Source organism: Mytilus trossulus, chromosome 4 (genome assembly GCF_036588685.1).
Source record: "Mytilus trossulus isolate FHL-02 chromosome 4, PNRI_Mtr1.1.1.hap1, whole genome shotgun sequence".
NCBI lineage: Eukaryota > Metazoa > Mollusca > Bivalvia > Mytilida > Mytilidae > Mytilus > Mytilus trossulus.
Genome location: NC_086376.1, coordinates 10,820,094 through 10,833,482, shown reverse-complemented (window position 1 = coordinate 10,833,482; position 13,389 = coordinate 10,820,094). Strand labels below are relative to the sequence as shown.

At 32.1% G+C, this 13,389-nt stretch overlaps 1 protein-coding gene and 1 long non-coding RNA gene across 2 annotated transcripts; both read left to right on the top strand.

The window, feature by feature from the left end:
• The first annotated feature begins 438 nt into the window (after positions 1 to 438).
• On the top strand, positions 439 to 3,551 carry LOC134714655 (uncharacterized). The gene is made up of 3 exons (XR_010106557.1): positions 439 to 558; positions 2,529 to 2,628; positions 3,507 to 3,551. It is a non-coding gene; the product is annotated as an uncharacterized LOC134714655 (long non-coding RNA).
• A 602-nt stretch (positions 3,552 to 4,153) lies between these two features.
• LOC134714654 (b(0,+)-type amino acid transporter 1-like) lies at positions 4,154 to 8,880 on the top strand. Its single transcript, XM_063576085.1, has 6 exons — positions 4,154 to 4,273; positions 5,607 to 5,710; positions 5,921 to 6,017; positions 6,899 to 7,048; positions 7,312 to 7,480; positions 8,672 to 8,880. The coding sequence occupies exons 1-6, from the start codon at positions 4,205 to 4,207 to the stop codon at positions 8,734 to 8,736; spliced, it is 654 nt and encodes a 217-aa protein (XP_063432155.1). The 5' UTR covers positions 4,154 to 4,204; the 3' UTR covers positions 8,737 to 8,880.
• The last annotated feature ends 4,509 nt before the right edge of the window (positions 8,881 to 13,389 follow it).

Below are 13,389 nucleotides of genomic sequence, written 5' to 3'. Positions count from 1 at the left end.
AAAAGTATAAGATATCACATAATATATATTACTTGTTACATGGTGTGTTAGTGATCATATGACATGTGTTGAGGTTTAAATGACAATCAAATATAGCATAAATATGATATGTTTTGATATTTTTTTAAATATTTAATATATATTTAGGTATATCTTCAAATCATTTTTGGGATGTTTAGCAAAAGACATGTAGTTGTTTTGTGTTTTTAATATCAAGAATAAGATAGTTCAACTACATGAACAAAAAACCAATACAATTTCCTAGATGTTCCGCAAAAGCCAGGGGTAATTTTTTAATCCAAACTGGAGAACAAACCTACACAAACAAACCATTAACACCAAGACCAACAATTTATCGTGTTTAAGGTCCACAAACGGTAACAATATCTCAGTGGTTAATACATTGATATAATTTTACTTTTTTTTTTCAAGTAACATCAGGCATAACCAACTGCATCAGCGTGAGATTGGCTGCCAGTGTACAGATTATTTTTACTATACTTAAACTGATTGGTTTAGCAACTATTATTGGCGGCGGAATCATAATGTTATCTAGAGGTCAGTAGACACACTGCTTAAATACGTCACTAATATTTTCCTCACGAGGGTGCTGGATCGTCACGAGTAACGATACTTGTACACAATAGATAAATTATATAAACGCCTAAAAAAGTGTACACAACAACTCCAAATACAAATATTTCAGATAACAGATATCCTTCCTCAGTCAGATTCTGATGTTTAATGAATCATATTTAAGTCTTCTTGGAATAAACTATTACAATCTATTTCATGTTTAACAAATTTTTAAAATGGTGCAGGCGTCCTAACTGATGTTCGGTTTGACTTTTTGTTTATTGTATAAATTTCAAGATTGTAATAGTTTAATCTAAGAAGACTTAAAGATGATTCTTTAAGGGATAGGGAAACTCAGTATCATTGGGCATAGTCCGAGATTACTCTGACGTCCGACGGCTGTTTTTCCAGACAAGCTGGGGCCGTGGGACGTCAGAGCTTGTCCTTTATCAAAAAGTGGATATTTGCCCACCCAAAATAGATGCGCTGCTTTGACGCTTATGGAGCCGACTGAGGGCCTTGTAATTATATAAATCGGGCACCAATCTCTTCATTTTTCATTTATCTCTTCATTTATATATGTAAGTTTCACCTACCTGCCAACCTTTATGTTTCTATATTTTAACAGTTTTCACAGAGACCCGTCGATCTAAACAGTTTTCAAAGATTATCACGTGACCACGAGAAAACAGTGCAAATGACCAAAATGTAACACCTCCTTCATTTCACGATGCAAGTTACCTAAATGTCCGACAGCTTCCAATTGTTATCGTGGTCGGAACTAAATGCTAATTACCGATCTCCCGTAAAGGAGGTAAAAAAACGTGGTTGCTTCTTAATGTTAACCATTGATCTCCTATAAAGGAGGTTAAAAAAATATAAATATTTGCATATTTGAGTCTCGAGGCCACGAACTCTCTCGTAACTTGACCTCCATTTGAAAGTGAAAGTCAAAATGTTTAAATCGACGGGTCTCTGTGAAAACTGTTAAAATATAGAAACATAAAGGTTGGCAGGTAGGTGAAACTTACATAAATGAAGAGATAAATGAAAAATGAAGAGATTGGTGCCCGATTTATATAATTCCAAGGCCCTCAGTCGGCTCCAGAAGCGTCAAAGCAGCGCATCTATTTTGGGTGGGCAAATATCCACTTTTTGATATGGGACAAGCTCTTACGTCCCACGGCCCCAGCTTGTCTGTAAAAACAGCCGTCGGACATCAGAGTAATCTCGGACTAATTGGGCAATGCATCAGTAATCAGTAGACATATTTCAGAATCTCTTTAGACAAACTGATATTTTGATAAATTTGACATTTAGTTTTATTTCTATCTCGATCTTAGATCCTTAGATACAAGCAAAATCGTGTCCCATTCCATATTTTGATATTTTGTCTGTTTTTGTATTTCATGGCGGATTATCAAAATCAGCTTACATTGTGCTCCCATTCGAACCTTTCGGAGCTTTTCCATCACTTTTCATTGATACCTTGATTTGTGTATTCGCTATTGGTTTATGTAATTTGAACAATGGTTAACTATTGTTGCCGAAGAAAAGAACTAGGGGTGTCAAAGATATGAAACAGATAGATAGCAACTACATGTATAAAGAAAATATGAATGAATAAAAAATCTCTCGACAATTGAAATACACCGTTAGAGTTTTAATGTTATATTTGTGAAAAAATGAATTTATCAAACAAATGGCAAATTGTCTAAATGTAAACAGAGCTATTTTATTCTGATGGTAAGAGATTTGAGTGAACATTAATTTGTATAAATTAGATTGTAAGTTTTTGTAAACGTGTTCTGTATTTAATGATACATGACTAAAAACAAATTGACTATTTATCATTCATTTCAGAGATGCTCTTTCATTTCTTTAGAAGTGTTTGATCATTATCGTCTAACGTATATATTTAAACATATTTAAAACAATATTTAATTTTAAAGGAACGGTTGGAAGCTTACCAACGGGCTTTGAGGGCAGTGTAGATAACCCAACAAGTATTGCAACTGCCATTTATAGTGGTCTCTGGGCATTTGGTGGTTGGTATGTTAATCGTTTACAATTAGTACAATTTATACTTTTGCATTTTTTTAAGAAAGTTGAAATAGTTTGTACGTTTAACATTAAATCTCACCCTGATAACAAACGTATAAAATTACATTTCATATGATGCATAGTGTGCACAACATATTTGTCTACCATAATCTTCATTCGCTATGTTTAAGCATATGCATTGGAAAATATCCTAGAAGACAAACGTAGTTTTTTTATGATTTGCTAAATTTGACAAATAAACGATTATCAATCTACTTTATTAGAATTTGAATAAACAACTGATAAAGCAAGGCAAACGCTATCTTTTTTATATTGTTTTTTACCTTTCAAACTTATAAGAGTTGTCACTTTACACTTAACAGTCATCTTCCTTAGAAGCTGCAGCAACATCCGCATTATTATCCTATTGCCACGGGATCATTCAGACTTTTGCCAATATGATTGAGTCCGTATGATTTGACACCTAAAAATCCTACTTCAATCACTCTTTGTTTGTATCAATCATATATCAAGCAAAAAGTGATCGGATAAACAAACTCTGGCATATCGTATCAACTTAGAGATGGAAAGACTATATGAAAGCTCTGCTGGAATAATACTTCATAGACACTTATCACTTGACAGACCCAGCAATATAATGTCAGGGGTTTAGGACACTAATGTATATAAGGTATAAAAAAAACAGTCAAAGAAGATCCAGCTTTGCACTTTTTGTTAAAATTCAAACACAAAGAAGACCTATAATTATTTAGAACTTCCTTTAATGTGATTTAAACATTGGTAAACAATTGTTGCCTGTTATTCTTAAAATAAAAGCTGACAGAATCTGTAATAGTGTGTTCAGGTAATTTTTAATTCTTTTTTAGGAGTCAACTTAATTTTGTCACAGAGGAGCTTAAGAATCCCAGAAGGTATATTGAATGCAATTTAGAATTCAAGGGTTTCGACCTTATATCGAAAATATAATCAAAATGCCTATAAAAAGAAGACTTGGACACTAAAAGACAGCTGAACTCATAACATAAATCTTCCATGTTTTCAGTTTGAAACATTTGCATTGAAAATGATAAATATACTTTAAAAGAAGATATCCTTCATTTATTTTTACTGATAGGCAATATCCAAATTAAGTTAATGATTTTGATTTTGATTTTTTTTGTGTGTTTTAACGCCACTTTAAGCGTTGCTATGAGGCTATTTCGTGGCGGTCAGTTTTTATTGGTGGAGGAAGTTGAAGTGCCCGGAGAAAACCACTGACCGTCGATAGATAAACTGACAATACTAGTCAATTAAGAGTGGAGTCATGTGCACCTGCACGAGCGGGGTTGAAACTCACAATCGCAGTTTTGACTGGCTAATGATTTAGTATACAGCAGTAACTACTTAGACCACTTGACCACACAGGCAACAAAAAAGCTGAGGATTAATAAATAACGGTCCTAATTATGACATACCAATTTACCACCAGGTACAGGCAATTTTATATAAAAACATTTTTTGATATTTCAGGAACTTGCCATTATGTATTGTAACATCCGTTTTACTAGTACTTGTTGTATACCTCATGGTAAATGTGTCCTACTTCACAGTTTTGACCAAGGAGGAATTTGTTTCGTCATGGGCTGTGGCAGCGGTATGAATTATCGTAATTTTCTTAGTATTTATATGTACATCTGTTTTATTTGTTAACTGTAAATAGTATTTGGTACTATCAGTTGCTATGAAATGCATGCTTCTGCATACGTATCCATCGGATAAATATGACCAATAATGATATTATACTCCGGTAGAACGACCTATTTTCACCTTTATATTATACTAATACTGCAGATTTAAATAAGGAAATGTTATAGCTATTGAAACATATATATATATATATATATATATATATATATATATATATATATATATATAGTGTCTAAAAATAGCAACAATCAACATATCAACATTCAATCTATATAGGTGTGGATCAGTTTGTAAATAAACTGATGCAGTTACTAAACTGAATTATATAAGTGTCTAAGAAGGTAACTTTAACACACTTATGAGTGTTATAAAATTAGGTGTTATATTTTATATATTATTCACGCAAAATTTCGCTAAACAAATAAGCTTCATCGGGCGTGTGCATCTATCAAGGTGAAATCGGATGCATGACAAAAAATATCTTTGTAGCTTGAGCTACACAAAAGTTTAACATATTGATTAATGATCTGTATAAAACATTTTTTTGCCGTTTATTGTACATAAACATTTTTTTCAAAAATTTAAACAAATAGTTGTTTTAGTTAAATAGAAGTAAAATTGATGAGTTATTCCTTTGCTTTCGGGTAGAACTGTTTTTCATCCCTCTCATTAGGTCCATCAGGTTCAAGAGTACGTAGCTGATATATATATATATATAAAACACTGCGAGCCTTTGAAACAATTAGTAAAAGTATTACGTTATCAAGATACAAAGGCTTCTGTAAAAATAGTTGACAATATGTTAAACCAAACTGACACAGACAACATTGCACGACAAAAACCCAGACAAACTAAGAATTGAACAACACATAAATCCAGCATAAAACTGAGGATATACTCTAGAATGGTAAACATTTCATTAGTGACACCCATTGTTGCATATGACATGCAATATTTCAATAAAAAGTCGCATTCGGACGGTTTTTGACGGTGGTTCAACACAACTGAAACAAGCCGTGGCAGCCTTAAACAAAGGTTTTCCGTTGCGTTCAACACAATTACGATGGCGACTGTCATTAAGACAACTAAAGTTTACCGATGTACGATGTATGATGTATTCACCATAAACACCTAATTGAACAGTAACTTTTTAAGAAAAAAAGTGATTTTTTTTACAACTAGTATATACATATTGAGTAACTGCTGAGTATCTACATTTGCAATGATTTCCTTAATATATTTTGATAAGTTTCAGTATGTGTATTGTGTTTTATACATAGACGTGGGCGGAGTATGTAATGCCTGGAGCAGTTGTTATCATTCCAATCACTGTAGCCTGCTCTGTGTATGGTTCAATGAATGGATCAGGATTTATTGTCGGGAGGTATGTTCACCAATTTATTTCTTCTTTCGATCGATACATACATCAATTTTTTAAAATAGATAAAGAACCATTCTCGAATTTTGTTTTATTGTTCACTTATAAAATCTTGTATTAGTACAATGGTACTATTATTTCAAATCATATTCTTTCACAATAAAAAAAACCCAACTACGCCAGTTTGGTGCAACTATTTCTATTATTTTATTTCAGAATACTTTTTGCAACAGCTCGTGTACAATTGTTTCCTGAATGCCTTAGTTACCTAAACGTCAACACAAATATTCCGGTACCATCAACTATGCTCATAGTAAGTTTTGAACACTTGTGACATAGGGGCTGTAAGAAATATGTATTCCTTGCATGACGACAATTCGTAATATCATGAACTGTCAACAAATCGAGCAATTCAGAACTTTTCTAGCACCATTTTATCAATTAATAGATAAGCTTTTATAACGTTTTAAACTCTTATTATGCATGCACTGGTTGGTCAAAACGGTACTGATAACGATATAATTGGGAAAATAATTCATATGACATTTTATTTCATTTGCATGCCTTAACGTCCTCATATGATATTTATTGAACCCTGCATAACTAGCGAAAAGTTATTGAATCGTTAATTAAAAGGGAAGGAAAAAATAACAACTGTTTACCAGTTTAAGTTTAGCAAACATGAATTGTTTGAGAAATGAATGTAAATTTGATCTTGACTTTTTTTTGCTGAGTTGAGTAATGCATCTTTCATGTTTGGTAAGGACATAAACGATTATATTGACCGAGAACAAAGTCCAAATGTCAATAGTACAATTCATTGTATTTTCTAGATTTTTAATATTGACCGTCAATATATATATACAGATATAGGAAGATGTGGTGTGAGTGCCAATGAGACAACTCTCCATCCAAATAACAATTTATAAAGGTAAACGATTATAGGTCAATGTACGACATTCAACACAGGGCCTTGGCTCACACCGAACAACAAGCTGGAAAGAGCACCAAAATACTAGTGTAAAACCATTTAAACGGGGAAACCAACAGTCTAGTCTATATAAAAAAAACGAAATGCATAGAAACATTGTTTTAATATACATAAACATAGAAACATGTACATTAAATACCGTTTGAATTACTAGTACGTTTTAAGAATAACCAAACATTTCATCTTTTATATTTTTACTGCAGAGTATATTAGCCTTTGCGCTGATATTGCCCTCAGATATCAAGTCTCTGCTGAACATGCTGGGGTTTCTAAGGTGGTTCTTTTATGGTCTTGGTATGATAGCTCACATTGTGCTCCGTTACAGGATGAAGGATGTAGACAGACCATTGAAAGTAAGTTCGAAATACATGTCCAATATCAATTGCAAAATGTAAACAAACAAAAAACTCTATTATTATATTATGAAAGAACATAGATTCTTTAATTACTCTTTTGATTATTCACTTTTATCTCAAGACTTTTGTGTTTTCTAATTGTATATTCGTTTACTCATATTTTTTTGGTTCGTATATCATATAACCAATATCATCAACCAAGAAAAAACATGTTTAATTTCCAAGTTATATGATATAAGTGTTATATTTTACTGTTTCAGGTTCCTATAGTGGTTTCGGTCGTGGTGCTTGCTTTTTCTATATACTTAGTGGTAGCACCGTTTCTAGAACCGGTAAAGATTGAATTTTGGTATGCAGTTGGATTTTTGGTATTAGGAGCTATCCTCTACGTTCCTTTTGCTTTCTTCAAATTGGGTTTGCCAGGAATGGGTAGGTTATGTTTTGTATTTAAAAAGTTGATTATATATTTGTCAGTCAGTAAACAGCAGGTTGTAACGTGATAAATTGCGAGAATAACGTATATGAAGCAACGGAAAACCAATGATTTACAGTATCTGAATTTGGACAGACATAACAAATATGATGGGGTTAAACATTTCTGTGACCGCTATATAAACACTCCTCTCATATACCTGTTGAAAATGGATTAACTTAATAGATCGCCACGAAGTACCCACAATAAAACTAACATAAAAACAATGGACACAAAGAACAGATATATGATTTCTCACAGTTACTACGGCTTTTCTACCTCAGGAATAGATTTACTTAGCTGTATTTGGCAAAACATTTAGGAATTTTAATCATCAATACTCTTCAACGTCGTTCTTATTTGGCCTTTTTAACATGTTAATAAAAAGCGTCACTAATGAGTCTTTTGTAGACGAAACGTGCGTCTGGCGTACAAACAAATTTTAATCCTGGTAACTATGAAGAGTTTATTTACTAGCTAGTTCAAAACAAATAACGACTAACTTATAGATAAATGATGTTCTCACAAACTTATGTTTCAATCAGGACATATCAATATGATTTCGTATATAAGTTGCAGTCTTGTAATGACTGCTCCGTAGGCTTACATGCAAAACAGCTGATCTTTGAAAATAAAAAAAATAAAAATGCTGCATAGTTTCCTGTTCATATCATGTATGTACTTACGTGAAATTGTGATTTAATCGAGAGAAAAAAGTGGGTCATGCCACGAAGAATAAAACGTTACGTAAACCTGAAGTCAAAACATATTTTTCTACTTTCTGTTTGTTGATTTTACTAGGCCGCAACAGAAAACAGAAAAAATTTAGTACAGAAAAAACTCAGAAAAAATGCACTATTTTGTTTCCCTCCATGTTTTGACATGCATCGGCAACTGGAGTTGTAATTCAAGACTGTAACCTATAGGGACGCATAATGAAAAAACCGTGACCTTGTTTAATATTTCAACTTATTTTCCCTTTTATTATGTTTTCCTGTTATCAGTGTTATACCAATGCAGTCTATAAGTGTTTTCTGTATCACAGTTGTAGTGAAGCACGTATAAACAAAATTGTATTGATAATAGCAAAAATACAAAAGTGAAATAAGTTTTGACTTTTGCGTGATTGTTTTTTCGTACTTTTGTAGATTATATAAACACATTTGTTCAGATGATGACGCAATCTGCACCACCCCAAGAAATTGCAATTTAATATCAGCACTTTTGTTCAGCCTGCAGATTAAGGACTCTTTTTTTATTATATATTATACATTATACAATGCATATTTTCATTATTTTGTGTATATTTCTTAAATGTGAAGGTCGTTAAAAACTTCCAATTATTATGTGTTTTAAGTTATTGTGAATTAGTCATGCAAATACACATTAAAGACTGTCGTTTCTAAAAGGGGTGTCAGCTGTCAAATTAATGTTCATCGATTTGACTCAATTTTTTTATATTTGAAAATATCATACTAAAACATATATCTAATTCACCAAAAGTCCTAAAGTAAACAATTGAAAATGCCTGAACCCGTTTTAACACATTATCATTTCTTGCGTATTTCAAACTAGATGCAACCTGATTATGTTATATTGGATAGCTGCAGCTTCCATGTCTTGCAACGGGAACCCTCAAGAGTTGATGCAAGGATTCTTAGTTTCAACGAGTGTGGCACTCTCTGCATACGAGACATCAGATTTAACGTCCATATTTTCACAGGCTGCATAGCCCTACGGACACCCACTTTAAGTAGGATTGATAACGATCTCCGAATTTGTATATATATTTTTTAATTACGTTTTCTGTGGGGAAAAAAAGATTATTTCAAAGACAAATAGGAAGTACAAAACACCACATTCATTCATCATATCCAAAATATTTCCGATTTTTATGGTTTCAGGGAGTTGCGACTCAATGAAATCGGTCTCTTCCTTTAGTAGTGTAGATACACCATGAGTGAACAACAATAAACATTTCGTATTTAGCTTATATTAGACGAACTTTCATTTCAGTTAACCTAGAGTTCGAGTGTCAAGTTATGTAATAGTGTGATTTTCGTTGAGGTCAAAATAAACACATGAGATACTCCATTATTTTCTGTTTACATAGAATGATTAAAACATCTTCGAATTAAGATATTTTGTCAGGTTTTGTCGCTGGTGCAACAATCATCAAAGACTGGCAGAATTTAGTTACTCCATCTAAAACAAAAGGAAAAAGACTTAATAAACAATTTAACAAATGCAATGGTCGCCAAAATAAAAAAAAGATATAATAAGTTAGCATAAATATAAAAGCTTTCAAATAATTCATATTAAGGGGCATTAGTTGTCATTTTCATGTTCAAATATTGTACTCAAATTTTAATATTTGAATTATTACATACTAAAACGTATATCAAAATCAAATGTGTCGGAAATTGGCAAGAGTGGGTGAATATATCAGCATTACGAGTGTATTTTCGTCTACATGCCATCTAAGTAATCCGATATATATTTAAACATAAATATAAATATATTGTGACCGACCACGTGCAATTGAATTTTTCTAGGTATTTCATGTCAAAGGTTAAAAAGGTCATTATAGTTTTTTGCCTGTAGGAGAATGATGGTTTGAAAATTGAATCAGTTAACGAAATGATACACCTTCGTTTCAATTTTAATGTCGACTTTCTTTTCCTTTTAATGGCTAAAGACGCATGATACATGCTAAACCAACCTATAGCTAAATGGTTAAATTGAAGATCACGTGAATACGGATTCGGAAAAACATGGCAGCTAAAAGCAAATCATCATTTCACTATTTGACTTTAATAATGACTGAACCAAAAAATATGTTTTGTTTTTTTATCTCGTGACTAATTCATCTTTTTAAAATGACCCCTTAGATAGAATGTATTTTCCAAAACATAAAATACAGACCCCAAAAAGAAATAAAGATGCAAATATGATCGTTTAACAATGACAAATGTAATTAACACAGCAAATTTTTCTTTATATTTACCTATCTTTTTGAATATAAGTTATTTAGCTTTTTGCATAAGACAGCTTTTGAACTTAGAAGTACTAGTATATTATAAGTACCTTCAATTGTGCTCCTCTAAACAAAACATCATTAGTCCCATTGCAATATCATATATGTAAAGATGTTATATTGAATGTTAATATTATTATTGGTTATTTTGTTACATTTTGAATACGTGTGGATTTGCATATCGGATGATGCAGAGATATCATGTTATTTTACCGTGTCGGATAATACAGGCATATTATGTTAATTTACCGTGTCGGATGATGCAGGCATATCATGTTAATTTACCGATACACTCTGTCTCACTCTTTTTGGGGTTTGTGCAAATCCCTTAATGTTTGTTTCTTACCTTGGTTTTTATTTTCGTAATGGATTTTTGCGATTTGAACAGCGCTAAACTACTATTTTCCCTAATTTATGTATATTTTAAAGTTTAATATACATGTATTCCAATACATTTCAATCAGTAAATGCAAACGCAAGTTCCGGCTATTAATTGTCATTTTTGAAAATGCTCTACTAATTAATCATCACGCCAGCTTTTATATTTCTTTATATAAGTAAGATGTACGTATGCAATTTAAAAAGAAAAAAACCCACTAGCAAACAAATTTAAGGGAAAGGAAACTTATGTACATTCATAAACATATCAAATTTGTTGAAGTAGCTCATTTGAATACCTAACGTCAATTTACATGCATGTTTATACCCCAACTCCGATAGTAGAGGAGCATTATTTTTTCTGGTCTGTGTGTCCGTTCGTCCGTTCGCCCGTCTGTTCGTCCGTCTGTTCGTCCGTTCGTTCGTTCGTCTGTCCAGTTTCAGGTTTAAGTTTTTGGTCGAGATAGTTTTTGATGAAGTTGAAGTCCAATCAACCTGAATTTTAGTATATATGTTCCTTATGATATGGTTTTTCTAATTTTAATGTCAAATTAGAGTTCTGACTCCAATTTCACGGTCCACTGAACATACAAATGATAGTCGTCCAGTTTCGGGTTAAAGTTTTTGGTCGAGGTAGTTTTTAAAGAAGGTAAAGTCCTATCAACCTGAAACTTCGTATATATGTTTCTATTTATATGAGCTGTCTAATTTTAATGTCAAATTAGAGTTCTGACCCCCAATTTCACGGTCCACTGAACATGGAAAATGATAGTGCGATTGAGGCATTCGTGTACTGGGGGCAAATTCTTGTTATAAACTCCTAATGGTAGAGAATGTGTACTTCTTACTAGGATTGAAGAAAATACTGCAAATAAAAGTATAACTCAGAGATTCAGAAATAATCTCTTCAGGTAATCAAAAAACGTTATATATCTTTCTAGGTTAAAATTGCTATGATGAGTCGAACTTTCCTTAGTATCAAAAAGAATTGTAAAAAAATGATAACAAGAAAGTATTGGCTTTTGATATTGTAAGTCTTGAATCTTATTCGTACAGCTTTCTTCAATAAGATGCTAAAGGTAGCAATAAACTGTTAGGAAAACTTATCAAAATTTGATCTCATAAAATTTATCATTCCCTTTTCATTACTTTCTTGCAATATAAAGCTTACAATTTGTGTTATATATGTGCATATGTATGTATGAAATCAGAATCTCCCATACATTTTATATCCAGTATATAAAATGGTTAATGTAGTTTCTTTTGTGTGTATCAATGGCAATAATCTGCATTTATTTGCTACAAAACATTGCAAAAGGGGGGGGGGTATGTCACATATTTAACAAAAAAATGCCTATGAGTAGAACTTTAATCGCTTGAAGTAATACCTTTGCTGAAGCTGTTTACATATATCTTTCAGTAAATCCTTTGAAAATCTTATATCTTTCGTCTCATTTTTTTGGTAAAATTGCCCTCAAAAACTTCGTGTAGAAAAAAAGAGTTTGTAAACATTATATTAATTTCTGCACCGTTGGCTGGTCTAACTATGAAAATACGGAGAGTCAAACATAAAATAGCCAATAAAACATGTAAAAAAATAATCTTGATGATCTTGTAAACCATCTTTGAAGGCTTAATTAGTACTCAGCTGTCTAAAAATGAATTTTATTACACAATAACTTTCATATCCACCGAGACCAAATGCGAAACTAAACTCCTAACTGTGTATTGCTACCAAAACATAAAAACATTGACTTACCTATACCCGGTATTCGAAAACGGAAAAGCACAAACGGGATATATAAGATAGCTCCAAGTACAAGATAACCCAATGCATACCAGAATTCAGTTCGAACAGGTTCTAGGAACGGTGCCACAACAAGGAAGATGCATATCAACAGCAATATAAAAGGCAATATCAATGGAACCTAGAAATCAATAAAACTAAACATAAACTAAACTAAACTAAAACATCAACTTACACATTACATTACTTCTATTTAGAAAATTATAAACAAATTGTAGGCATGGTTCTGATGGGAATCAGTATTACCTCGATCTTTGGTTCTAGGTGTTGGCTGTTAATTTGCTCTTAATTATTTTAATTTGGACTTATTTCTTTTTAGAGGGTCAATATGTATACATTTCTCGACATTTCAATAGTTTAAGTGTTCTGGGTTAGTTTTCCTTTAGTCCCGTTTTTTTGGTTTTATCGAATCTATATATAGTGTTTTTCTATGTTGGGTCTTTCAAATATATTGGCCTTGAGCATTACGAAGAAACATTTATTATCAAAATGCGCATCTGGGGCAATAAAATTGGTACAGGTAGTGTATTATTTAATCTGTATCTTTAGTTCGCAACGCGGCATTCGTTTAACTACCGGGGAGTTTTGGTGAAGGTAATGTTAATCATGAGGAAAGAGAACATATAAGAAAATGATAAAAAAAA

What these genes read in the sequence shown, in the direction of transcription:
- LOC134714654 (XM_063576085.1), top strand. Translation starts at nt 4,205, where the DNA reads ATGGTAAATGTGTCCTACTTCACAGTTTTGACCAAGGAGGAATTTGTT. An exon ending in TCAGGATTTATTGTCGGGAG is followed by an intron (nt 5,711 to 5,920) that starts GTATGTTCACCA and finishes ATTTTATTTCAG; the next exon opens with AATACTTTTTGCAACAGCTC. An exon ending in TACCATCAACTATGCTCATA is followed by an intron (nt 6,018 to 6,898) that starts GTAAGTTTTGAA and finishes TTTTTACTGCAG; the next exon opens with AGTATATTAGCCTTTGCGCT.